The following is a 26,918-nucleotide window of genomic DNA, read 5'->3' as shown; positions in this document are numbered from 1 at the left end:
AATTGCTTTTTGAAAGTCAAATATTTTGGAAGATATGCTCCTTCTACTTCTTTTAAAAGGATTTTATTTATATATATATATATATTCTTTTAAAAGGATTTTATTCATATATATATATATGAGAAAGCAACGTGAATATATTAAAAAGAAAGTGAGAGATACAAAAGAGGACTGCTGAGATAGCAGAACCAAGGCTAAAAGCCTAAAAACAATAGGTTAAAATCCTTAAGACCTGAGACATTAACCACCCATTCGATTAGCAATTTATTCAAAAATATTTTAAGAAGAAGCCGAAAAAAAAAATGTTGTGGGGGCCATCTGCTGATAGAAAATGAGGTGGAACGTCCTAGCAGAAATGGATCCATTTACACCGGGGTTACATATGTGGGCAGATTTGAGAGAGATGATATTAGCTCACAATTCCATCACCTTCCCATTTCTTTTGTGGATTTTTGGTTGTCTTTTTAACGCATGCATTGAGACTCGAATTACGTTCTTTTGTTTTTTTCCTTGCCTGTATGGCATTTCGATTAGTTACTTGGATCGAAACATACTTCCAGAAAAGATTGGCATTTTGCTGACTTGTTTCAAAGGGATAGTTTTTATTTATTTTATTTTTTAAGTTACGATCTGAGATTGGAACCTGTGTGAGCCGGATAAATTATTTATTTGCTCGCACATCACCTGCCCATGACAGCCATTTGCAGGTTTTGGTTTTCCATGACCATTGGCTGGGTCATGTCCTGATGGGCATAATAAGTCGATTTAATCATGAAGTTCTACATATGGCCCTGAGAGAGGGAGCGGTCTGTCTCTAGTTTGTTGGCCCATGGACCCTAGTGCTGTTAGGTGGACTGGAAAGAAAAAAATAGTCCTAGTGCTGTTGCATGGGCTGGAAAGAAAAATAAAATGAAATAAACATATGGGCTTGATAAATGCCAGCTGGCCTTCCATGCACATGGTTGCATTTGGATTTGTCCCCATACATATATGAGTATGGACTATCTGCCAGGTCCAGGCCATTATTCATATGCTAACCTGAGAACAAAATACGCTAATCAGTGCCATACAATTCCATGGATGGATTTATGATCATCCATTTAAGTAAGGTACTCATGGGTGCCTAGGAACATCGTGTTGCTGTGATTTTTGGAGAGTAACAGGAGTGGACTGAACCTAATGGGCGGTCCAGGTAGTTGATGTGGGTGCCAATCAGTTCAAATGAGAGGCTTTGGAAGTTTTTCATACACTTGGTCCACTAGATCATCTCTCTTGGTTTTGTGAAAAACAAAGCCCCCGTTGTTTGGTCCTGGTTTCCCACAGCCAGCACAAGGTGCACCATGATGTAGTTATCTGTTGCTTCTTTATCTCACGAGAATCCCCTCTAGTTAGAAGTAGGGGAGCAACTCAGGTGGGTTGGGTGTGGTCGAGAGTTGACCCAGCCTAACCCAACCTCAAGAGGACCAAATCTGCAGTCCGATCCAAATAAATCTGATAATTCCAAACCTGATATCACCAGACCTGTATTTTCTCAACCCAACCCCATTCTGAATTCAAATTGGAATGCATTTTCCAAACTGAGCCCAACACAAGGACCTTGACAACCTGACCCGAACTCAGGTTGGGTCAATCAGGTTCGGTTGACTTGAACAATGCTCTCAGCTCTTTCACGCACAGATTGCCCAGCAAACTTGGAATTCCATTTACAAGCAAAAGAATGTAGCATGAACTGTTTAAGCATGCTTTCCGAGCATGAAAATTACAAGACCAAGTTTTTTTTTTTGTGTGTGTGGGAAATCATCATAAATAAAATATACACTACCTCAAAAACAGATACCCGAATTTAATGCACCACCATTTTATATACATCAGATAACCATGGAATAATATGGCTGACAATATCTAAAATTATCTTTACTGCAGTGGCTATGGCTAACAGTGCATCATCTTGTATGCATGTATACTTCCCATCACCGTAGGTCTTCTATTGCAGGTGCATCCATGAGTACGACCCGTTGAAAGAGTAAGCTCATTGAATTTTGGCTACCTCGATTCTTCAACCCTGGGATTCTCATGCCTGTTTCTCAGATTGGTTTGCAGATGTTAGCAGGCAGTCTCTATAACACAATCCTTTTCTCTTTAGAAAGGAGAAAAAGGACAATTCTGCTCATAGACACATACAACTCCGCCAAACTCTTTTATTTTTTCCCTTACACCAGCATCCGTGGAATTTGGAGGAAAACAAACGCCAAGGAGTATAACATGATCGAAATAGCTGCCGCCGCCATCATGTTATGCATAAGGCGCTGGTTGTCTTTACTTGGCACAAACACCGTTTTCAATGTGTTTGTCAGTTCAAAGATTCGGTAAGAAATCTGCACACGAGCATTGGTTGACAAAATGAGTCGTCTTTAGGATGGTCTCAACCATTAGTATGAGATTGTTTAAGCTCTATCACATACATACCGCAATGTATATCGACGTGGTGAGCATGAAGTTTAGCATTGGATAGTTGGGGATAAGTGACAGTAACCATCGGGGCTGTCCATCAGGAATGCCTGACCTGCAAGTTCATGGAGGAAGATCTCAAATCATGCTTACAAGAGTAAATCTCGTAGTTATACTAATTCACTTAAGCAAATTGGCATGGGCAGTGCACATCTATACTCTGCTTACACGTATTTACATGTATACACCGACATATATGAAATGTAGGCCTGGATACATAATGCAGGGTGCACATCAAAGTTTTCCTTTGTAATACTTCCGGCATCTGGTGTGACTACATACCATGCAATCAACACAAAGATGACTGCCAGTAGATGTGAAATCACTGAGTTCGGTCTCATGGCTTGACAATTATCGATTTTTCAAATTTCTTGATGATGGTTTGCCAGTTCCACAACATGCACACTAGTCTCACATCCATTTGCATATTTGTGGGTTGAATAAAAAACAGAATAAATGACAAAAAAAGGAATAAAGTAAACGATGAGATGAAATCACGAATACCTTAGCCAGATGTGAATCTGTGAGATATAGGTCTCCAGCGTTATCTTTCCGAGCCATCTAATGACCAAAGGCAATCAATTTATTAAGTTTGGCCCAACTGGGTGATTGTCCAGGAGGGAAACCAAATTTCAAAACAGTCATTGAATCAGAGGCCACTTACGCGAAAAGAGTCAAAGAGAAGTTGCGGAACTGCTGAGTGAAATTTCTCAGGCAAATATAGACACTGATTCACAAATAGGAAAAAAAAAAAAAAAGAAGATGAAGAAGGAAAACCAAAAAAATAAAAATAAATAAATAAATAAATAAAAATGCACATTAGTAACTAGCTATGCCAGGTATATAATAATATAACTTAAAATAATGTTTTGGCCGTGTTTGGTAGAAGCTTAAATATGAGTTTTAACTCATTTTAATTAAAAATAACTATGTAATACATGTTAACAGTGATTATGTATTAGGGTCGAGATCTCTAATACATAATTACTGTTAACAAAAATGTGACAAACTCATTTTTAGGCATATACCAAAAAGGGCCTTAAAGTATCTAGGGGAAAATACATACGTTATCGGGATCCATGATGTATAAGGATGGAATTTGTTATAAGTGATCTTGTCCAACTTGTATATATACTCGAACCACAAATATCCCATCTAAAAAATTACACAAAAAGGCGTGAATCAGACGTGAAAAATTGGGAATGAAATAATCTCATTCAACAGGTATATGTAAATCACAGATCTTTTGCAGCTTACCACTAATGAAATTGTCACAATAGTTGTTTTAATGGATATTCTAATCTTTGCTTCAGTTTCCTCCAATTTTTCCATCCACCTCTCAACCTATTTTAACAAACGGGTAAATGCATGTTAGCTATGACCCAAAGAGGAGAGCTCCTACGATCGAGAAGAGCAGAAGGTCAACAACTCCCAAGGAAATCACATATCAAGTACGAAGTTTTATAGTAAAAGAAAGATATTTATCTTCGTACACTGCAAAATGACCATGTCAGACTTACAGTTGGGTGATAGTAAGCATATATCATGCCAATAATCCATATGTAGCGATCAAGTCCCGAGCGGAAATGCCACTCAAGCAAGAGGGGATGCTTTAGTTTTGAAGGATCTGGGTCACTGTAACCTGCATGTTTGTGTGTCTTCAGCAAAACATGCATCTTCAAGATAAAAGCAGAGCAAGTGAGGTAACATGGAAATAAAACTTTAGCAGGTTACTGACCAAGAAGGAATGTGAATGGCCTCCATATCAACTCAAATACACCAGGAACTTCCCAAACCAGAATAACCACCAAAAAACAGGCAATGATTTTCGCAGCAATGACAGATCCAATCTCATTGTATTTATTTAGAATCCCAAGGGCACCATAAACCATAAGAGTGAAAAGGGTGTGCATGGGGCAGATGTAGTATAGCATGTAGTTGTTATTAAGGACTATGCAGCAAAATGCCACAAAGAAATTAAGCCGCCACATCATCTGTTCAGCAAGAGTAATGATAAATTAGGGAAAGAAAGCATATCATACAAGTCTGGATGAATTTTTACTCTAATAACAAAGTAGAATGTATTTAACAAAGTTAAAAGCTGGTTACTTGAGCAAACCGTGCAAGGCTGAAATCCTTCCGGACATAATAATAGGAAAAGTTTCCAAATCCAGTCATCCATACATAGGCAGCGATAAACATGCGGATTGCATTATAAATCTCTGACGCAGCAAAGTAGTGGTACATCAAGAACAATACCTACCATCAGCAAATTCATGTAAGGTCCATTTCATGGGGTTGGCAATGCTAATCTTATTGTAATCTTTAAACTCAATGCAATGCAGCTTGTAAAATTACAGGGAATCAGATGCAGGTTTAGGTGGTTGAAACGAAATCTTGAGGAACTAGGCATCTAACCAGTTTGCATTTGTGCGTGTTCAAGCATGATAAATGTGCTCCTCTTATATCATAGATAGGTCCAAGAGAGCAGCAGTGCAAATGGAAATATCCAGGAGTATTGACATAGCATACAAAATAAAACTCCTCGGATGATTTTTACAACTAAAAAATCAGGTTGCTAAGTGTTGGCAACTTGGCATTAAAAGAGAAATGGTAACCAAGAAAGGAGTTGCAAATTATTCACCCTGACAATCTAAACAAGCAATTGAAAATTACATGCATGACAACGCATGCTTAGTATGGCCACATTTGCTGCTCCTCACAAGATTGTTTATATATGAAACGACTAACCTGCATCCACCCTTTCCATTCCTCAGTCTGATGCCTATTCAGATAAAGTATGGATTTGCCGGAGAATGGCGACTTATCATGGTGAATCTTGAACGAAGTTATAGCCGAAACTATGATGAGAAGAAAGTAGAGAAACAGGAACAGATCCCGATTGTAACTCTGCAATGGAAAATGATGGTTAACATTGAATAGATAAACTGAATGCAGCTGATAACTATCACAGTTTCATTCATAGAACCCTGTTCCTAATATCCAAGCCCCATTCCAAATAAAATCTTTGAAACAATCAGGGCAATGCCAGAAAGAATATATAGAATTTGTAGGGATTTTTCTGGGGTTCCATACATACTATCCAATTTTCTTTGGAGACCAACATATTATGATTATATGAAATTTTAATGAAGTTTGATAATCCTTTTAGGCATGAATACGATTTCTAGCCAGTGTTTTTTCCCAAATGTTCACATGAACAACTACGAGTTTCACTTGAATACAGGAACTATATTACAGCAGCACTCCAATAACTTAACCCTTAAAATTGCTTTTAAAAAAAGACTTGTTTCTATGTGCAGCAGATATGAGAAAAGGTCGGCGCCATCAATTTAATAATTATAACGATGTTTGACCAAGCATATCATGATCGAGAGATTCTCAATGTTTGACCTCCTGGTGGCACACAAGATACACCATCTGAACTTCCTAAACGAGGCTTAAAGATTGTACAAATCCACAATAACGATGGGCCAGTGCAGGGAAAAGGAATACAATCACACCTTTTTTGCCTCCCCAAAGAGAGTTGTACGATCACACAAGTAGAAGTAGCTCAAAAGAGCTCCAAATTCACATCTGAAAGTGAATAACTTTAGTAAGCCAACATTTTGTGAATTTTGAAATAATTATGATCTGAAAATTCAAGCACTGTATCACTTACATTGCTCTCAATATCAGTCGATTCTCAACCAAGAATGACTCATCCATCAGAAAGAATCTGAACAACAGTATATAAGCATATCTCACTTGTGTTAGCTAAAATAAACAGACAAAGCTTCATATTTATTTGAAGAAGTCAGCTGCATTCTGTGGCAAACCTGACAAGCTGTGACGTTACAGATGAGTTGTGAACTTTAGGAGAAGCAGGTTTGATCCCTCCCTCCAATAAAACAGCTCTATCATCTTCCTTAACTGTCTCCTTTCCCAACTCGACCAGATTGATATCAGAAAGCCTACTAAAAAATGAATCAATTTGAGTTCAGTTTTAGTATAGATCTATAAATAGGGGCAGAATACACCATGAGATGGAGGCTGAGTATAAGTGCACAACTACAGGTCAAAGGTCACAGATCATGAAGTCACAAGTCTGCAACAGGCATTCTCAAATAATTGACTTCTAACCAGTGCCAAATTGAGTACATGAGAGAAGCAAATGCGGTCTTCCTCACGGGCATGATAAATTGGAGAGTATCTATGAATAGAGAAGAAAATGCAGTATTCCTCGTGGGCATGATAAGTTGGAGAGTATCTATGAATAGACCAGACTACAATGTACCAAGCATAAGCAAATGCTACATCATCTTAAACAACAATTACAGCATGATCAATGCCTCAAAGCATGGAGCAAAATTGATGGAAACTAAAATAATGAACCACATTCATCCTAAGATTTTGATACAATATAAGTTACGATTGTCATACTTCAGCACCCATTGAGCTACTGTGGTAGCCAAAGATACCAACAGCCACTTCCTGATACATGCATCTGAGCTAGCAACACTCCAGTGCATTGTGATGCAGGTCTGAGGTGCAAACAGATAGATGAGTTGAATCAGTACATAAGCCTCCCAAGTAAAACAAGAAACAAAATTGCTGAGAAGGCTGTGTTTTTTTCTCCTGAGAAGAAAATAAACATTCTTTATAGAAAGAAAAATGAAAAAAAATAAAATCTGAAGCATGGGCTAAGTGGCTGATCGACACAATTAGGCCATGTTGACTCGGTTCCTTGACTGATCAACATAGCATTCTCCCAGTTATTGGGGTCGGCTTATTCTCATGATTGTTTGGCAGACGTTCTATGATGAGCTGGAACCATCTGGCGTAAGTGCTGTCATAAAATAATATTGACAACTCGATTAACACTGCAAACTGTTACACTTCTTGGTCGGGTGATTTAGCATATGCATTACATCCAATGCATTCATAAAACCCAATCACAGTGCACAGGTGACAAAGAAAAAAGAAAAGAAAAGAATAAAATCCAACCATCCCCCAACAGCAAGGAAATACCAAACCCTTACAACCCAAAATATATCAGCCCCACTCCTGTATGAAGCCCCAAGTTCTTCCTACAACCCAATCAGCATATATAATCAGAACATTACATAATCAGAATATCAATATTAAGCATATATAATCAGGATACTGTAAATATTCCATTCTCTAGAATTTGGATTCCCCATCATAAGTGATAGAGTGCCATCAATGTCTTATGTAGCATCTCTCCATCAACATTAGTCTGTATTCTCTGTTGGCAACTAAGAAACCAGTAAAGATCTGATACTAGCTGAGCGATGACGTGTCACAAAAGTACATATGATCTCAGAATGTGAATAGTAAACCAAATTCCTAAAGGAGAAGCTAGTGCCTCTACAACAAGCAAGGCTGATACATAAAATCCCTGCACTAATACAAGATCAATTCAGTATGAGAAGCATAATACTATTATACTGAGGCCAATTTAATTGAAAAGATAATGCAGATTTGGTTTCTTTCACCAAGGGTTATATGAAATTTAGACTTAGAAGATTGTAAGTTGTAACTCACACTTTGGATGAAATTGAGTTTTTCCTGTATTCCAAAAACTCGGAATATATCCATGCTATAAATATTGGGCTGATTCCAAGGAAAAATGACACCTGCAACAAGCATATGGCAGAACTTTGTCAGATATTGAACCAGGTGTTATTTGTTAAAAAAAGAAAAGAAAACGAAAGGTATTCATACAGAACAGTATCAGATTCTTTCCCAGAAATTAAAAGAAGAAATACAATAAGTGACACAAGTATCAATTGCACGCCGTGTTTAATATACTTTGCTCTTGTTGACCAATCAATGTCATTTTTTTTTTTCTTCCAATGATAAGAAAATTAACTATTCTAACAACCAAAAGTAATAATATTAACTGTTCCAAACTAAATACACCCTCTCATCTCCATTGCATAAGCAAACCATGTGAAACAATGATATTTAAAGTCTAGATAGAAATTTATGTGTCAAGTTTTTTTATGAAGATGCTAAGCGATGGTAAAGAAGGGGAAAAAAACGATGCTAAGCGATATTAAAGAAGGGATGACCAGTCTACTAATGAGCATACAAATAGGCTATAGTGACCATTTGAAGTACATCAGCCTTGTGGCTTTAAGACCAAGCCAGCCATTTTTAGAAACAATGTCAGGCTAACCCACAGAAATTGGATAGTCTTGGATTAGCCAGAACCAAGCCATGTTTTTTTTGAAACAACGTTAGGCTAACCCAAAGAAATTGCATAGTCATGGATTAGCTGGATCACCAGTCCATGCTGATAAAAAAAGAATTTTGAAATAATAATGATGATCGATTACCACAAATAAGGAAAATAGAATATGAAGATAATACAACCTCCATGAATGGTTTGCTGAATTAAATATATCTGAGGAACAATCTGAGATTGAGATTCTGGTGTAGATAAAGCTCTCGCCACAGTAGATAGTCTTATGAACACGAGCATTGTTGGTTGTTTGGTTATAAGGTGTTTCCTATGCTTAAAGTTGAAACTCCACCCAGCGATGGACTTTGCTTGGCTCAAAACTGTATCCATCAACTATCAGTCAGTTGAAAACAGTCACTAACATGAATAAAAACTCACCAGGTATTGTCTTAGCATCAAATCAACCAACACAAAGGCGTTCAAATCCAATATGGACGACCCCTCAGAGCTCATCCAAGCATTTCATGAGACTGAGGAGTCAATTAGTAGGAAGCAGAACAAAACTCTCAATTCTCAAACTCAGTGTTTCTTCTTGTGAATATGAACTAAAGATGTTACTATTCAAATAAAGAAAAACAGACACCAGATTCCACTTCAATGTCCAAAAGCTTTGGATGGTGAATATAACCTCAAACAGAACACCCCCAAAAAAAAAAAAAAAAAAAAGAAAAGAAAAGAGAAAGAAATATATGAAGAAGATAATACAAGCTTCACAGCAGTTTGGGTCTACCTAAAAATGCAGCCAGACAGTGTGTCCACTGCCCATAATGAGAAACAATGATAACACGTCCAACCCATAATCATTACCTCAGACACAAAATGCTTAAAAGAAGCAAGAAGAAAATAAAAGAAAGAGAAGTTAATACAAGCTTCACAGCCAGTTTGGGTGTACCTAAAGAATGCAGCCAGACAGAATCCACTGCCCAAATGAGAAACCATGAGAACACTTCTGACCCATTATCATCACATTCTTATCTTGTGACGGTTTTTTGTTATATTGGAGCTCTAATGCCTACTGCCATCTGTATCTTGCACGATCTGCCAAACACTTCCACAACTGCAAGGATGGACCTCATTCTATTCTCAGTTCTTATTCTGTGGTACATTCAACAGGCCCTTAGACTTTGAGGTGGTTCCAGTTATACATTTCTTCACTTAAACTGGTGAATGTCTTCTTATCGGAGTCAACAGTAGCGAAACAAACTCATGAAGAAGCCCTTTTTCACAATTCGAGGTTGCAATGCATGACACATGTGCACAAGAAAGGCCCAATTCCATTTTTTGAGCTTGTTTCTAATTCCTTTCTTTCAAATTTCTATGTTAGGAAAAATATCTCTGTGCTAGTAAATAAATATTATTAGATTCTCGTGTTTAAGGGTTTTCTTATTTTAGATATCTTGGCTAGCGAGGAATTTTATTTTAGATTCCTTAGTTTATGCTAGAGATTTTCTCAAGGAGGAAACCTAGTAAACACTCATTATTAAAAAAAAGAGGCACGGGCCCTATGAAATAAGACATCGTTGAATGATATTTTCTTTGAGCAAGTTGTCTTGTTTCTCTATGATAGTGTGTTAAGGGGGAGTGGTGATCTCTAGTACAAGACTAGAGGACTGTTGAGCTTGCTCACAGTCATTGCTTGTTTTCTCTCATGTGATTTGAACTTTCAATCTGGTACATTGAATTTCATTACAATAAGTTTCTTCCTTGATCTACTTGCATTACAACTAGCAACAGATCTCCCTTGTATATATAAAACTACTTTTAAAGAAATCACATGTCAACTATCTTCACAAATTCCATAAAAGAGAAAATGCTGCCATGATGTGCCTTCCATAGAAGTTCCTAGAACAGCAATACCCACAACACATGTGTCAAATGTCTGTAAGGCAATCACGAATCATAGATCTGGTGGGCCACTACATCCTATAAGTTATCGTCACCATAAAATCCTAACTGTCAGCACTGCTCATTTTTCAGCCAACTTCACATTAACCATCTATCCCGTGGCTGCCAATCGACCAGACGCCATCATCCGATCTCAAAGATCTTTATGTCTACCTCCCATCTACACGACATCCCCACTGAATCAAAGCTCCCAATCACTACACGGATCCAGCAGCATTCCACTTCCACAAAACGACACTAACACAAACAACCACCCTCTCCTTCTACAATTCCATCTAAAATCAAGATCCGAACCACAGCATACAGAAATCTAAAGACAGAGACGGAAAAACAGATGAATAGGAGGAATTCGAGTTTCCTTCAGATCGAAAGTACCTGGCCGGGCGTAAGAGGTCCGGAGATCGTCACCATTTGCGTTCGAGAAGAGGAGATCTCAGAGAGCTAGAAACTTCTGTCGATTCAGGAGCATTTGCCGTGAAATGGAGAGACGGATCTGATAAAGGAGAGAAGCTCTCGTCCACTTCTTCAAACCCTAGATTTCTGCTGGGGAGAGAGAGAGAGAGAGAGAGAGAGAGAGAGAGAGTGTGTCGGTATTTTTATCCAGACGTGTCGGTGTTTTAATTTTCTTTTCTTTTCTTTTCAAAAGAGGCGAGGATTAGCTGAGTGTAGTTAGTTGAGGAATGTTGGGGTTGTTCTTCAAGTTCACAGCTTACAGTTTGTGAAATTACGAGATTACCCTTTCTTCGTTCGTTTCGAAATCGCTGGCGCAACTTGCGCTGGAGCTGGCGTGGGGTAACTTTCGATAGTCGAGCGCCACGTGGGATGTTGATAGTTGAAAATTAAAAACCAAAATGTTAGTTTTGCACCATTTAGAAAATGAAATCGCTTGCGGGTTTCATACCAGCACGAACGTCGCTACTGGTCGGTTCTGTGGACCCCACCATGATGTATTTATTTTATCAATTCCGTACGTCCATTTTTTGAGATCATTTTATTAAATTATTCCAAAAATGAGGCAGATCGAAATCTCAAATGGACCACATCACAGGAAAACAGTGATGATTGAATGGATTAAAAACTTCAGGGCCCACTGTAATGTTTATTTGCTATCCTACCTATTGATTAGGTCACACACAAATGAAGGGAAAATACAAATATGATTCAAAATTTGTGGCACCCAAGGGGTTTCCAACGGTGGACGTTCAATCACTACTGTTTACTGTGGTGTGGTCCACCTAAGGTTTAGATTTGATTAATTGTTGGGATCATGCAGAAAATGAACTGGAAAATGGATGGACGGAGTGGATATAACAGGTACATCACGGTGGGTCCCACAGGGAAGCGGATTGGCTGGTGTACGATATAGCTGGCATGGGTACGTGTCGTGCGAAGAGTAGCGGTGACGCTCCTCGAGCTTCGAGTTGTACGAACGGTTCAAAGGAGACCAAAGTTACATGGGTTCCAAAATGATGTATCTATTGTATCCGCACCGTTCATCCATTTTTTGAGATAATTTTAGAGCATTAGAAAAAAAATGAATCATACCCAAAACTCAACTGGACCACACCATAAATAGCAGCGGGGATAATGATTTTCACCGTTAAAACATTCGTAAGACCCAATATAACGTTTATTTTCCATCCGATCTGTTAATAAGGTTAAAAAAATAATAAAAAAAAAACCTGGATGAAGAGTAAAAACAAATATCATATCCATCCAAAACTTCCGTGACCCCAAAAAGGGTTTCACTGGTAGACGTTCAATCCCCACTGCTTTTTGTAGTGTGGTCCACTTGTTCTTTATATCTATCTTAATTTTCAGACGAAGCCTTATGAAGATCTCGCAAAATGAATGGACGGTTTGGATATAACACTTACTTCATGATGGACCCATAGAACTTGCTGACGTCAACACACCAGCTAGATCGCTGATGTGTACACCAGCCAATGAGAACGGATTGGCTACTCCCCCGGGCACCAGCCCGGTGGCTGGTGGTCGGTGCTCTGTGGGCCCCACTGTGATGTATGTGTTTCATCCATTCCGTTCATACATTTTGAAAAATCTTTTTAGGCTTGATCCGAAATATTATACGGATATAAATCTGAGATGGACCACACCATAGGAAAACAATAGTGATTGATATCCACCATTAAAATCCTCCCAAGGCATACTGTAATGTTTATTTGACATCCAATCTGCTGATTAGGTCATACAGACTAATATTAAGAGAAAAAACAAAGATCAGCTTGATCCAAAACTTTTGTGGCCTCCAAAAGGTTTTTAATGGTCGACATTCATTCAAAACTGTTTCCTATAATGTGGTCCAATTGAGAGTGGGATATATCTTATTTTTCGTTTCATATCATAAAATGATTTATAAAAATAGATGGACGGCATGGATGAAACACATACATCATGGTTGGGCCCACAGAGCACCGACCAGCAGCCATTGGCTGGTGGCAGGGCAGTAGTTAATCCGTTTCCCCCAGCCAATCCGCTTCGTAGTCACGTCGGTATTGGCTGGGCTAGCATGCAATACGCGTCGGCGATGACTTGTCGGTGACGACTTCCCCATCCACGTGTCGCGATGTAATCCCAACCTTTAAAATCTTCTAAATCGTGCATTGTGTCCTCCGCATTGGGTATATGCAATCCAATCCACTCATCTAACCCATCACAAAATCACGCCATTCATTTTAGAATTTTTATGTATGATTTTATACCGTTCCTATGGTGTGGCCCGCAGGATTCTTGGATTAGACTGATTTTTAGGATCTGCAGTCGAAATACAGCGGCCATTTAATGGATGAGATGGATCTCCACGTGGTACTCACTCACTTCAAACGTGCTCATGGCATGTTTGTCCCGAAATCTGGACTGTCCAAGCCTCCAAACCAATGGAGAAGGCAATATTAACCTTGTTATTTTTTTCTTTAAGTTTGGACCACTGACCATTTTACTTAGCCGTGTATGTGGCAAACACCAATGGATGGCTAGGATTGATTGATGAGGTTGATTTTAGATGTATGCCCATCCATAAAGCAACGTGCAATTTGGATGGCGGGAATGGCTTGAAGATGAGTCACCATTGTTTTTAATGATGCAAAACTAACATCGAGAGCATTTTCTTTATATTCATTGGCGGTTGTTGGTAGTGATCCGTGAGCAAGGAAGGTCACACTGTACCTCTGAGGCGGGGACTCGATGCATGCGGATTCAGTGGTTTTGCTCACACTGTGATGTTTGTTAGAAATTCATCCTATTTATCATTTTTGTAAATTTATTTCAGGACAAGAGGCCAAAAACTGTGATGTTTGCGAGAAATTCATCCTATTTATTAATTTTATAAGTTTATTTCAAGACGTGAGGCTAAAAATGAATCAAACACAATGCTCAATGGACCAACAACGTGAGAATTGAACTTCTATACTTCCAAATATTTGTGTGGCCAGAAAAGTTTTGAATCCTATATTTTGAGTTCATCCCAGTACAAATGATGTTATTAATGGTATGAATGACACATAAACATCATTGGATAAGGATGATGAGGGCCTTTGCGATATTTGTGAAAATTTTAATTTGTTCATTCATTTTTTTAGCTTATTTTAGAATATGCCATAAAAAAGGAAATGGATCTAAAACTCAATTGAAACAAGAGGTTACATGGATGGGTGCCTAGGTCATGAGATGATGTGGAAAAATTTAATTGGCGGGCACCTTAGAGATGGGCCGGACCTTTTTGGACGGGAGTGGATTAGGAGAGAGCCCGGATCCACCAATGTGGGTAGGGTTCCTGACTGTGGGACTCACAGTGATGTATGTGCCTTAAATCCACACCGTCCAACCATTTTCAAAGCTCATTTTAAGGCCTGATTCTAAAACTGAAGAATGCCCAAATCTTGGGTGGACTACACCATAGAAAACAGTCTTGATTGAATCCCCACCATTAAAAACTTCATGGAATCCTTGCCATCCAATTTGTGGATAAGGTCACAAAGACTCATACAAAAGGACGGCACAAATATCATATTGATCCAAAGCTTTTGTGGACATAGGAAGATTTTAATGGTCAATTAATTACTGTTTTCTGTACTATGGTTCATATAAGATTTACATCTACTTTTTTTGTTGTTGGTGCCTTAAAATGAGTTTTAATAGATGGACGGCATGGATATAGTCAAACACATTAAGGTGACCTGGACAGTCAGGGTCTCACGCACCTTTGTGGATCCGGAAATCCATCAAAGCCACGCCCGTTTTGGGGACGCGGATTGCGTCCTACCCCCTCAAGCCCCGGATTGCGTACTACCCCGCCCGTCCCTAGCTCCGAACGGGCAGTTCTGTGGGCGGCCCACCGTGATGTATCTGTACATTCAAGCCGTCGATCCCTTTTTTCTAGTATCATTTTAAGGCAACGAAGCAAAAATGAGACAGATCGAACGCTGAAGTGGACCACATCATAGATGACTCTTGCATTTAATTGAATGCAACTAACATTTAATGCTTTGTGCAGATACATCAGCTGTAGTCCACTTAGTTTTGTACTGCTTTTCATGCATTCAATACCCGCTCTTTCCCTTGCTTTAAAATGATCTGACACGGATTGCCTCCTACCTAGCCGGTCTCTAGCCAAGACCATCTCTAACAGAACGGGCAAATTTGTGGGCGGGCTCACCATGATGTATTATGTCTATCTCTTTACTATTAAAATTTAATGTATATGCTTAACAGTGAGTTAGATCCAAGGTTAAGGTAGACCACACTATATATGACTCTTGCATTTAATGTTTTATACATATAATGTGACCCAAGTTTACTATTTGGTATGGTTCACTTGAGCATTGGATCAACTTATTTTTGAGCTCATACCTTAAAATGTTCTCATAAAATAAACGTACGGTACAATAAACAACACATCACGGTGGGCCCACCCACAAAACTACCCGTTCATGGCTAGAGACCGACGGGATAGGATGCAATCCGAATCCAAAATGATCCGACAAAATGGACAAACTAAAACATAAATATAAGCTTGATCCAAAACTTTTATGGCTCCCAATAATTTTTTAATGGTAGATATTGAATTCAACTGTTTCTTGTGGTGTGGTCCATTTTAACATTGTATATGCTTCATTTTTTGTCTCACGCTCTAAAATTATCTAGTAAAAATAAAATATATAAATCATGGTAGACCTCACAGAGTTTACTTGGTATTCTAGCAATCCGCTTCCACTTGTGGAAGTCTAATTGAGCATTTGATGTCTCATTTTCTTGTTCATTTCTTAAAGTAATATGAGAAAAGAGATGAATGGCTTGGATAAACAGTACATCACGGCGGGCCCACCCACAGAACTGCCCATTAGGGCTAGAGACAGGCTGAGTAGATGCAATCACTAGACCTATCGCTGCCGAAGTGATGTCAGCAAGTTTTTGTAGGCCTCACTACAATGAATTGCATCCATATTGTTCATTCATTTAAAGACATCATTCAAGAGAATGAGCCAAAAAATAAAGTAGACACAAAGCTCACAGGTGTACCCACCACAAAAAAACAATGAAGGCGCTTACCATTAAAAACTTCCAATCAAGCTGATATTTAAGTTTTCCCGTGCTCCATATCTCTGTGGACTTATGAACAGGGTGGATCTCAAATAAATATTATGGTGGGCTTTAGAAAGGTTTTAATGGTGGGTGGTACTGTCCCACTGTTCTTTTAGAGGCATCCTCTCAAGCTTTGGATCTACCTCATTCATTTGCTCATGACCTAAAATTATCTCTCCAAATGGATGGATATTGTGTATACAACACATATCCTGGAGGGGCCATAGAAGCTGATGACATCACTCAGCAGTGAGATAACTACTGAAGCCGACAGTAGCTAATATGCATCAAGCCTTTTTAAGGTTTTCCAATGGCCCATCTCTGATAGTCTTGAGCTTACTAATCAAATCTTGTCACGTCTTACCCACATATGTACTGAGCACTCTGATGAGGCAGTATTTGATGGATGCGGCTTTGGGGATCTTTGATTGTGGGGCTCACCACGATGCATGTGTTTTACATTTACGCCATCCATTCATTTCACCTATATTTTAGGGTATAATTTAAAAAATGAAGCATATCCAAATCTCAAATGGACCACAATAGGACACAGTGGGATTAACTACTAAAAACTTTTAGGAAATCATTGAAATCTTGAATCAAGTCGATGCTTTTGTGGTCATTTCATCCAGGTCTTTGTAGCGTTATCAACAAGTTTTTTACAAATGCCAACCATAAAAAGCTTCTTAATTAAGGGCTAGGAAAGTTTTAAATCAAGCTAATATTTCTGTTTTCACTTCATTCATGTTTGTGTAACCTTATAAATAGAGTGGAAGGCTAATAAACATTACAGTAGGCCCTAAGAAGGTTTCAACAGAGGTTATTATTATTCCTACAGTGTGATTTGCTTGAGCTTTGGATCTACTTCATTTTAGGGCTCATGAATTGACAAAATGGATCTACAATGTAGATGTAAAACAAATACATCCACTTCTTGCCGACGCTTGACCCCGCCTGGAGAATATTGACTGAATATCCTTCCTTGGTAACCTGACTACCTTGTGACTTGAATCCGTGTGGCCTATCATTATATGTGTTTATCCATGCTGTTCATGCTTTTTCCATGTCAGTTTTGGGCATGAGCCTAAAAATTAGGCAAATCCAAAGCTCAAGTGGATGACGCCATATGAAACAGTGGGGATAATGACACCCACCGTTAAAACCTTCCTAGGGCCCAATATGATATTTATTTGTCATCCAACATGTTCACAAGGTCACATGGTGATGTAAAAACATAAATATCAATTTGGTCCAAAAACATCTATAACCCTTGCTAAGTTTTCAATGTCAAGTGGTTAATTAACCCCCACTGTTTCCTGTGATGTAGTCCACATAAGCTTTATATCTACCTAATTTTAAGGCTCATTGTTAAAATGAGTTGAAAAAATGGATAAACAAGGTGTGTGAAACGCACGCAAATTTACTACAAAAGTGGAACTTCGCTGAAAACCTAAGTGGAGCCCATCCAAATGTTTAGGAGAAATCAATCCATTTTTTTAGATCATTGTAAGACATGGTGCTAAAAATAGCTTGATACAAAACTCAAGTGGGCGAATGAGTATTGTACATCCACAGTTTTTTTTTTTTTTTGAACTTGTTAGTACAACCACTGTCAGTTCACACTTCAGTGTTAGCCACCCCTACTAGGGCCTACTAATTTATTTTTTTTGTTAGCTTGTTAGTACAGCCACGGTCAGTTCACACTTCAGTGTTAGCCACCCCTACTAGGGCCTAGTAGGGAATCGATACAAAGGCCTTGGTGTTGAAACGAGGTATCTTTCACTCAATCTACCACTTGAGCTATGGATCAGGGTGTGTTATACATCCACAGTTGAAATACTCACAAGGCCATGTAAGTTTTGAATCAGTCCAATAGTTACAACGTTGGAGGTTTCAGCTATACTAATTTTTCTACCCACATTTTCCTTTAGTGTGGCCTAGTTCAGTCTTGTATCTTGATAACTTTTGGTCTCAAATCTTAAAATAAGCTCACAAAATGGATGGACAGAGTAGATTTCTCACGAAACATCACGTTGAGCCCACCTATGTTTCCCGCCAAAAGGCTTTCGACGGGAAATCCGGATAAAACACAGACATTTCGGTGGTCCCACATAGCTTTGACACCGGACGCGGATTCTCTGGCCACGAACGGGCAGTTCTGTGGACAGGCCTACCGTGATCTGTTTGCTAATCCACTCCGTCCATCCCTTCTCTCAGATCATTTTAATCTACATATACAAAAATATGGCAGATCTAACGCTCAAGTGGACCACACCAAACAATAAGCTTGATTGCATTAAATGCAAGAGTCATCCGTGATGTGGTACTCTTGAGCATTTGATCTCCCTAAATGATCTGAGAGAATGGATGGACGGCGTGGATTAGTAGATAGATGACGGTGGACCCGCCGGCAGAACTGCCCGTTCGTGGCTAGAGACGGGTGGGGGTAGGACGTCACGCAATCCGCGTCGTTTGACAACAGCTAGCTGGCTGGTGTTGTGACCAGTGAAACCGCGTCCGCGTCATCATCATGTTGAGGACCTTGTAATTCTTCCACTATTATTAGCGGCTAGTAATGAGCGAGTCTCACCGACACAAATCGTTGCCACCACACGATTACTGGGTCCCACTTTCTTCTCTCAATTAAAGGTCCAGCTTAAGCTTTGTCCTTTTCTTCTCTTCTTTTGTGTACAAAATTCGTTGAATGCATTAATTCTGACATTCGATTCACACGATTCACAACATACGTGTACATTAATCATTAGGTGGACCACACTTGTATGATGAAACAGAACGTGTAAAAGAAACACGTGTGCCTGCTTGATCTTTAATCCAGCCGTCCAATTAATGGATTGATAACTCAGCTGAGTCCGTTGCGACTCGGATGACTTGATTCAGACTTATTCTATTCTGATCAAGTCAGACACCACGAGTCGGTATTGAGAATAGAGGGTGAGCTGAGTTGTGACTCGACTAAGTATCAATGAATCTAACTGAGTCAACGAGTCGTTGAGATGTGGGTCAAACCATTAACTTCTCTACTAATAAGAGAACTTGAAATGTTGTATCATAGAAGGTAAACCACATGTATCATGGAGAGGATTTTTGGTCCATGGGGACAATATTTCATGATGGGAATAATGTATGACTAGCTCTTATTCATGTTGGTCTTTAATTGTCCACTTGCTAAGGATGGGTCCTTATCAATAATTCATGCAATATGATTTTATCAACCTAGCTGAAGAAACTTTTACTATGGCAACGACAATCATAGTTTGCAATCCAGGCTGGTCAACTTAGGTCCGAGTTAGATTATCAAAATCAGGCTTGTTTCTTAAATTCAACTTGATTTGGCTTTTTTTTTTTTTTTTAGGGTGTATATTTGAATACAAGTAAAGGCATTAGCTGTTCATGACAAATCATTTGTCTTATCCATATGCACATGAATCAAAGAAAAATACTATTAAATGATGAAATAAAAGTGAGAAAAGTAGGTCTCTAGTTTGGTGCATGCATGAAAATGATGTTCTATATCATGCGTCGTAATATTTTATATCATGTGTCACGTTTGTAAAATGCACCACATGTGTGGCCATCTAAGTTTACAAGACCCATAATGTTACATTTGTCATCTTAATCTTTAAGTGCTCTACATAACATGTGTCAATGTGTAACAAACAACACTAGAAATGCTATATGTGCCACCATTTTTTTTGAACTCCTTGAATTTTGACAAATTATTGTCATTTCTTTATTCCAGGGTACATGATAAGTGGTTAAGAGAATAGCTCATCCAAGATCTGAAGAGGAAGCCGAGGAGGAAATTCCGGTGGGCCACAGCAAGATGAGAGGAAATTCCCTCCCTTGGTTTGCCTCTCACTTTACTATGGCCCACCAGTTTTTTTTTTTTTTTTAATTAGACTAACTTTTAGGCTCTAGGGTTTCATAAGATGACTTATCTAGTGGACCGTTAAGATTTTGTGCCCACATCATTTATTAAAAAGTGCTCATGAGTTCCCATGACAATCAGTTCTCATGTGAACATTTCTCATTACATGGCAGCATAGAGGCAGTAGAAAATTGTATGACGGTGGAAATTGTACATTTTTTTCTCATCCATTAAGTTAAAATGCTCAAATTTTGGGACATATCATAGATGGGTAACCATCTAAAAGTTGGTTGATTGATGATCCTGACCTCCTAACGTCTGATTAATGGGCATTTATTTCTTGGATTATGACTTCTGATTATGTTAATTAGAACAAACTACATCGTGCCAGAGCATTGTACCATACGTCTAATCAGGCAAATACGAATTATGATCTAGCGGTTTGAAAAAGCAGAAAAAATGAGCCTACCCCAAAAAAAATTAGGTGAGTTTGAAATATTATCAAACTCTGAATACAAAATCAAAACCGAATTAGTCGAATTGCAATTTGGGTAACTACGTGACTAACCAAGTTCTAGTTTATGACAACGATCACGATGACTAGTGTACGAGTAAGGAAAACAAAGATGGTTAATGGAGCCTCAATTTTGTGTTAGACAATGGAACTCCACTTAATTCGCTCGAGGAGATGCTTTCCACAATTAACAGGCCACAAAATGGATCTGAAAAGAAAGAAAAGAAGAAGAAAGAGCAATAAAGAGGTCTGGCTTCCACTTTCATTGAAATTCTTAATCCTCATGGGACCACCAAAAGTCAGTCTAACAACACCTTTGTCATCTTTAACTATCGCTCCGGACTCAAGTTCATCAAAAATTAGCTTTCGATGGCCCAAAGCAATGGGGAAACCCATTCAAGTTCCCCTAAGGCACGCAGATCCATAGCTCAACTGGCAGACTGAGTGGAGATACCACGTTTCAACACCTGAGGTCATGGTATCAATCCCTAGTGGGGGTGGCTAACATGGAGTGTGTGTACTGACATGGGTGTGGATTAACAAGCTAACTCAAAAAAAAAAAAAAATCACCTAAGGCCTCCTCTCTCTCGTGTTAACTTTCGTTCAACCAATCCCTTTAAAAGTGGGGGACTCTTGCTTTGTAGAAATTCTCTTCTCCAAGGCCCACCTTTTCTCTCCTCGTAGTCCTCTAATCGGCCGTCAGATCTAACATTGAAACCCCTTAAAATTCCCATCTCACAAGGACCACTAGAGTATATGCATTTGATGATTCGTGTAACCTTCTCTATAGATGTGATGCAGCCCGATGTGGTTGCAATGGACTATAATGAATGTCTTAAATACACTAATTTTAAATTTAGTATATTTTCTTGAATACAACTTTGATTGAGGTGATTCAAGGCCTAAAATGAACCTTAATGAGTCTTGTTTCAAACAAAAATTTTAAATTTTAAAAAATAAAAATAAAAAATTGAACGAGGATGATTTTAGGACTTTTGAAAATTGTCCAGAAAATGGTCAATTTCAAGAAAATATAAATTCGAGTGAGGATGATTTTAGGACTTTTGAAAAGTCTCCAAAAAACTGTCAACTTCAGGCAACTATACTTCAACAGTTTTAATAATATTGCTAAAAAATCATAATAGAATGAAATTTTGTATAATTAAAACAGAGTTGATGATGAATTACCAAGAAAGTTATAAAAAACAGTTATTAACTAGAAGTATAAAAAACCATTGCAAGCAATGGACCTATCAAAACGGAAATTTTCTGCAATCACGAAGTGGTGCTGTTGAATTGAAAATCCCTCGCACAGTGTAGTTTTTGGATTCACTCACAAACAAAGAGGATTCACTCAACTCTTTTTTCTACTAGAAATTTGCATGAAATAATTATTATTTTTTAAACTAAAAAAATGAAATCTCTTCTCATCGTAAAATAGGTCCTATAGACCAATTACATCAATCTTTTATAAATACATTAATAACAACTATAGGTCCTCAATGCATGAAACATCTTTCTAGGATAAAAAGATAAGGAAAGGAAAGAAATTAAAATCATGCAAAAACAAAAACAAAAAACATTTCCAAGAAACATTTCAATTTCAAATTCTTTCCTTTTTTTTTTTTCTTTTTTTTGTTAGCTTGTTAGTACACCCCACTGTCAGTTCACGCTTCACTGTTAGCCACCCTCACTAGGGAATCAATACCAAGACCTCAGTGCTGAAACGAGGTATCTTTCACTCAGTCTACCACTTTCCTTCTCTATGCTTGCAACATGTTCTCAAAGCCATACATCATGAATGTGCTTGGGCTGAAAATAATGGGCTAGAATTCTTGGCTTGGACCTGATTCATGGGCAAAGCTTTTCTCTTGAATTGGACTAATGGAATGTACATTAAGATGATGCAAAGTAATTAAAGATCCGGTTCTTTCTCTCTTTCCAAGTTCCCCAAAAAACTCTCAACTGGGAGCAAACCAGTTGATTAGATTCCATGATTGAATTATTCACTAAGAACAATGGTCATCCAAATGCTCGAAATTTTATATGACAGTGCTCAGCAAACACAACATACACAAAATTGCTGAACACCTCTCTAACATCAGGCCCACCACAAGATGATATGAGCTTACAAAACACATATTTACAAAGACAACCACGATTATATGGTTATCCCACCCATCTACAAACACTCCCAATTCTCCAAAAGGATAGCTTTGGAGTAAACCCCAAAATACCTGCCTTGACAATGCGCACTTCACAAGGTGTCGGCATTTGCTTGGCTTGTGGGGAGGATAACTTTGGGGTAAACCTCAAAATTCCTGCCTTGACAAGCGATTTGGTCCTATGGTGCTCCATCGAAGGTGTCGGCGTTTGCTTGGCTGGTGGGGTGGAAGAGAAGGGGTCTTATCATTGTCAATGAATGTTATCTCTGTTGGAGAGAAGAAGAAACAGTGAATCATTTATTTATACATTGCCCCTTCTCAAGGGAGTTCTGGTAGAGTGTACTGGAGCATTTTGGAGTCAGCTGGGTACTCCCAAAGTCGATAGCTAACCTGTTTGTTCAATGGCATGAAGGAGGCCAAGTGGCGGCCTCAAAGAAGAGGTGGAGAATGTTCCTTTTGGGTAGTTTGTGGGCTATTTGGGCTGAAAGGAATAATAGATGTTTCCAAGATAAACGTGGTTCCTCCATGGGTGTTTTCTCTTCGGCCCTTGCTAATGTAGTTCTATGGGTTGGGCTGCAGCCTTTGTAATTTTTCTGTTTTCTCTTTGTTTGTCTTTTCTTTTCTTTTTTTGTATGTTTCACAATCACATGGAGAATCCTCTTTTTATAGCTTCAGCCTTTAATGTGCTATCTTCAAAGATTTTAGCATTTCTCTTTCCACACCCCCCATAAGGTCCCAAAACAAGCACATCTTCTATAGTGATTCCTTGTGGCTCTTAAAGGGACCACCTAACCATTCCTCCACTGTGTTTTCAATTGAGCTATTAAAAATCAAAGTAACCCCACGCTCGACTCATCGAGAGAGAATCCACACCTCTCTAGCCATTACACAATGAAAGAACGGGCGGTCCATGAATTCTTCATCCTCCCTGCACATGATGCACATGTGGTGAAACCATCTTTCTCCTCCTCATATTATCCAATGTAAGGATATTTTTAGCCATGAGGACCCAAGCAAATGCCTTAACCCTTGGGAGGACCGGGCCATCCAAACCTTTGCATGGAGGTGATACGCCTTTCCACTCTGTTAAGAACCAAAAGAAGGATTTAGCTGAGAACTTGCCGTTTGCCACCCATCACCAAAATTTAGCACCATCTACCTTTGGTATCAATATGCATCTTACTCAGTTTGCTAAGGAGATTTGAAAGCAGCCCTGATTCTTCCTCGGATAAATTCATCCTCAATCTCACATTCCAAGCTATAGCCCATTCCTCCTTATCAATAGCTAGCTCAAATGGGCCCTGATAGGATGGAGCTATAGCCTTGCCTAACCGGGCATCCCTCCAAAAACAACACTTTCGCCTTTCCCAACCGCAAATACTGTTGTCTGCCTTTCTAAATTCCTTCCCAACAATATTCGGCAATAACCTATTGTGATCATCATATCGTCTGCCCACATTGCCAATTTCCCTCCACACCACTGAGCCCCTCGAACCATTTCCAATACCTGAAACCATCCTCTGTCCAATGCACCATATTTTCCGGATATTACATCTCTCCAAAGCACGTCTGGCTCTTCCCCCGAATCTTGATTAGTATCACTCGCTCTTACCCACCTGGAAGAAGTGCACCAGCTGGCCGCAAGACCGAGTAAAGGAGGGGCAGACACTAGGCATGTTAGGATATATGGAGCTTGATCATCAGAGATGTACTGTTCATCCAGCCAGCATTGTCACAGGTTGAGCTTCGCACTAAGCACTGGGGGTTGCAGGGGCAGTGGCCCCTTGCTTGGGGGTTTGGGGGTGTAGCCCACATAGTATTTTATGTAAACCCTATTTCATTTGGGGTAAAATGTATATTTTGTCGTGAGAAAGAGAGGTATCATTGTATTGAGAGCTGCTTCTTCGTTTTTTTTTTCTTTATCTTTGAGCATGGTGGATCGGCGTGAATATGTGGACGTGAAAGGGAACCATGTAAATCTGTTTGTTGTATTTTGCATCTTTTCTCTATTTTCTTTTGATTTCGATATTGTGGGGTATGTGGTCGAGAAGGGATTCTTCTCCCAACAAGGTAGGCAGCCGGAGGCAGAACTTCTGCCGAGCAATCTTGAGAATGCCAACCCAAACTGTATCATCTTACACCAAAGGAGGATTCAACCCAACTACTTCCCTTTTGCTTCTTAGCTCCCATCTTCTTCATCATCTCCCTCAATTCAATTACTTTGTCCCACGCTCCTCTATCGCCATGAATCTTCGACAGCAACATATAGATAGCTGGATGGTCTTGCTCCAAGCTATGTATTGACTTCGCAGCATGTGACCCAATTTCCAAGCTCGAATGCACACCACAAGCACCAAGCAATGAGCCCCATATGACCACATCGGGCTCAAACGGCATTGTTTCTATGAACTTCACCGCCTTATCTAGGTGGCCTGCTCGGCCGTAGAGATCCACCATACATGTGTAATGTTCCATCCCTGCTTTGATGCCATACTCTCCCTCCATTGACGCGAAGTATCTTTCACCTTCTACCACCAATCCACCATGGCCACATGCTGATAACACACTGACGAACGTGATGTGATCAGGTCTGGGGCCATCTTCTGTCATTCTCTTGAACTGCTCCAATGCTCTCGCACTGAGGCCATGTCTCGCATAACCTCCTATTATCGAATTCCATGAGACCAAGTTCTTGTTCTCCATGGACTCGAAAATGTGAACTGCTGCATCAACATCCCCACATTTTGCATACATATCAACAAGAGAGCTTGATAAGACCACATCAACCGGCAGACCTGATTTCAAGATGCACACATGGATTTGTCTGCCAATGAGAAGAGATGAGCACCCAGCACAAGAACTCAATACAGCAGAGAGAGTAGACTGGTTTGGCTGAATTCCCGATTCACGCATTGAGAGGAACAACTCTAGAGATTCAAAGAACCGCCCATTTTGCTCGTACCCACTGATCATCACAGTCCATGAGATCACATTTCGTTCAGGCATTCTATTGAAGCAGCAACTAGCTTCATCCAGCATCCTATTGCAAACATACCCATTAACCAAACTAGTCCAAGAAACTATATTCCGTTCTGGCATTGTCTCAAAAGCAGCACGAGCCTCGCCCACGAATCCCAAATCCATATAACCTGAAATCAATGAATTCCACAAGGCAACAGTTTTCAACGAAACCTCATCAAACACTTGGTGTAAAGCAATGCAATCGTCCAAATTCGCATAACCTCCAATCAAGGCCGTTCCTACAAATGCATTCGATTCAAATGCTAAACGGATTGCACGAGCATGAAGCTGTGGGACCAAAATTACACAACCAGCCTCGGAAGCTACGCTAATCACCGTCGACAACGTGAATTCTGTGGACCTCAATCCCACTCTCTCCATTTGCAGGAAGTGTTGAATGGCTTGCTCTGAATCACCAGCCCGACGGAAACCCGCCAACATGGTGTTCCAAGAAACGACATCTCTCTCGGGCATTTCGTCGAACAGTCGACGCGCGCATCGAATTCGATCGTGCCGGATGTACCCATTCATCATCGAATTCCAGGAACAGACGTTCCGGCATTGAGGATTTTCATCGAACAGTTTCCAGGCATCGAGTAAACGTCCATTCCGGATGTGGTCATTGATTGTGGCGTTCAGATGACTCGAGGACAGCGAAGGAATGCTGTCGAAGGTATTGAAGGTGGCAATCAAGAGAGAGCCGAACATGGAAGAACAATGTCCATCGGTGATGCCGAGCATTGTAATAAATCTGGTTGGAAGATGATATGAAGTGGGGCCCACTAGGGCCCACATGATGAGATCGTCGTCCTACGATTCGAACCGTCGATATTCTCTTTACTGCCATGAGAAAGCTATCATTCCATAATCACCCTTCAGAGAAGATCCTAGCCTTTGATTGTAGAGTTGAATGCGAGCCATTGAAAATCTTCATTTTGTTGTGTTCTAAATCATAACGTTCGTACAGTGCAACTTTCTTATGGTAGCCCGTACAGCATTGAGATATGGACGGTTCAGATCATCAGACTGCTCAGCATGTGGGCC

The 26,918-nt window shown here is 39.4% G+C and overlaps 2 protein-coding genes across 4 annotated transcripts; both read right to left on the bottom strand.

The window, feature by feature from the left end:
• Positions 1–1,788: 1,788 nt before the first annotated feature.
• On the bottom strand, positions 1,789–11,560 carry LOC131231059 (protein REDUCED WALL ACETYLATION 3-like). 3 transcript variants are annotated; one of them, XM_058227146.1, is made up of 16 exons: positions 11,060–11,560; positions 8,077–8,168; positions 6,952–7,052; positions 6,348–6,482; positions 6,191–6,247; positions 6,033–6,105; positions 5,260–5,418; positions 4,618–4,767; positions 4,247–4,502; positions 4,029–4,150; positions 3,766–3,852; positions 3,575–3,663; positions 3,173–3,235; positions 3,013–3,069; positions 2,467–2,563; positions 1,789–2,375 (listed from the first exon to the last, which is right to left on the bottom strand). In XM_058227146.1, exons 2-16 carry the CDS (start codon positions 8,128–8,130, stop codon positions 2,211–2,213), a joined length of 1,665 nt encoding a protein of 554 aa, XP_058083129.1. In that variant the 5' UTR covers positions 8,131–8,168; positions 11,060–11,560; the 3' UTR covers positions 1,789–2,210. The 3 variants fall into 3 exon arrangements, with proteins under 3 accessions (XP_058083129.1, XP_058083131.1, XP_058083130.1); XM_058227148.1 differs by lacking the exon at positions 6,952–7,052 and having other exon boundaries at positions 11,060–11,548; XM_058227147.1 differs by lacking the exon at positions 6,952–7,052 and having other exon boundaries at positions 6,348–6,485; positions 11,060–11,543.
• Positions 11,561–24,180: 12,620 nt separating this feature from the next.
• Positions 24,181–26,615, bottom strand: LOC131231751 (pentatricopeptide repeat-containing protein At4g02750-like). The gene is made up of 2 exons (XM_058228055.1): positions 24,993–26,615; positions 24,181–24,564 (listed from the first exon to the last, which is right to left on the bottom strand). The coding sequence occupies exons 1-2, from the start codon at positions 26,613–26,615 to the stop codon at positions 24,181–24,183; spliced, it is 2,007 nt and encodes a 668-aa protein (XP_058084038.1).
• Positions 26,616–26,918: the final 303 nt, after the last annotated feature.

Source organism: Magnolia sinica, chromosome 17 (assembly GCF_029962835.1).
Source record: "Magnolia sinica isolate HGM2019 chromosome 17, MsV1, whole genome shotgun sequence".
Classification (NCBI taxonomy): Eukaryota; Viridiplantae; Streptophyta; class Magnoliopsida; order Magnoliales; family Magnoliaceae; genus Magnolia; species Magnolia sinica.
This window is presented reverse-complemented; position numbering and strand designations above follow the sequence as displayed.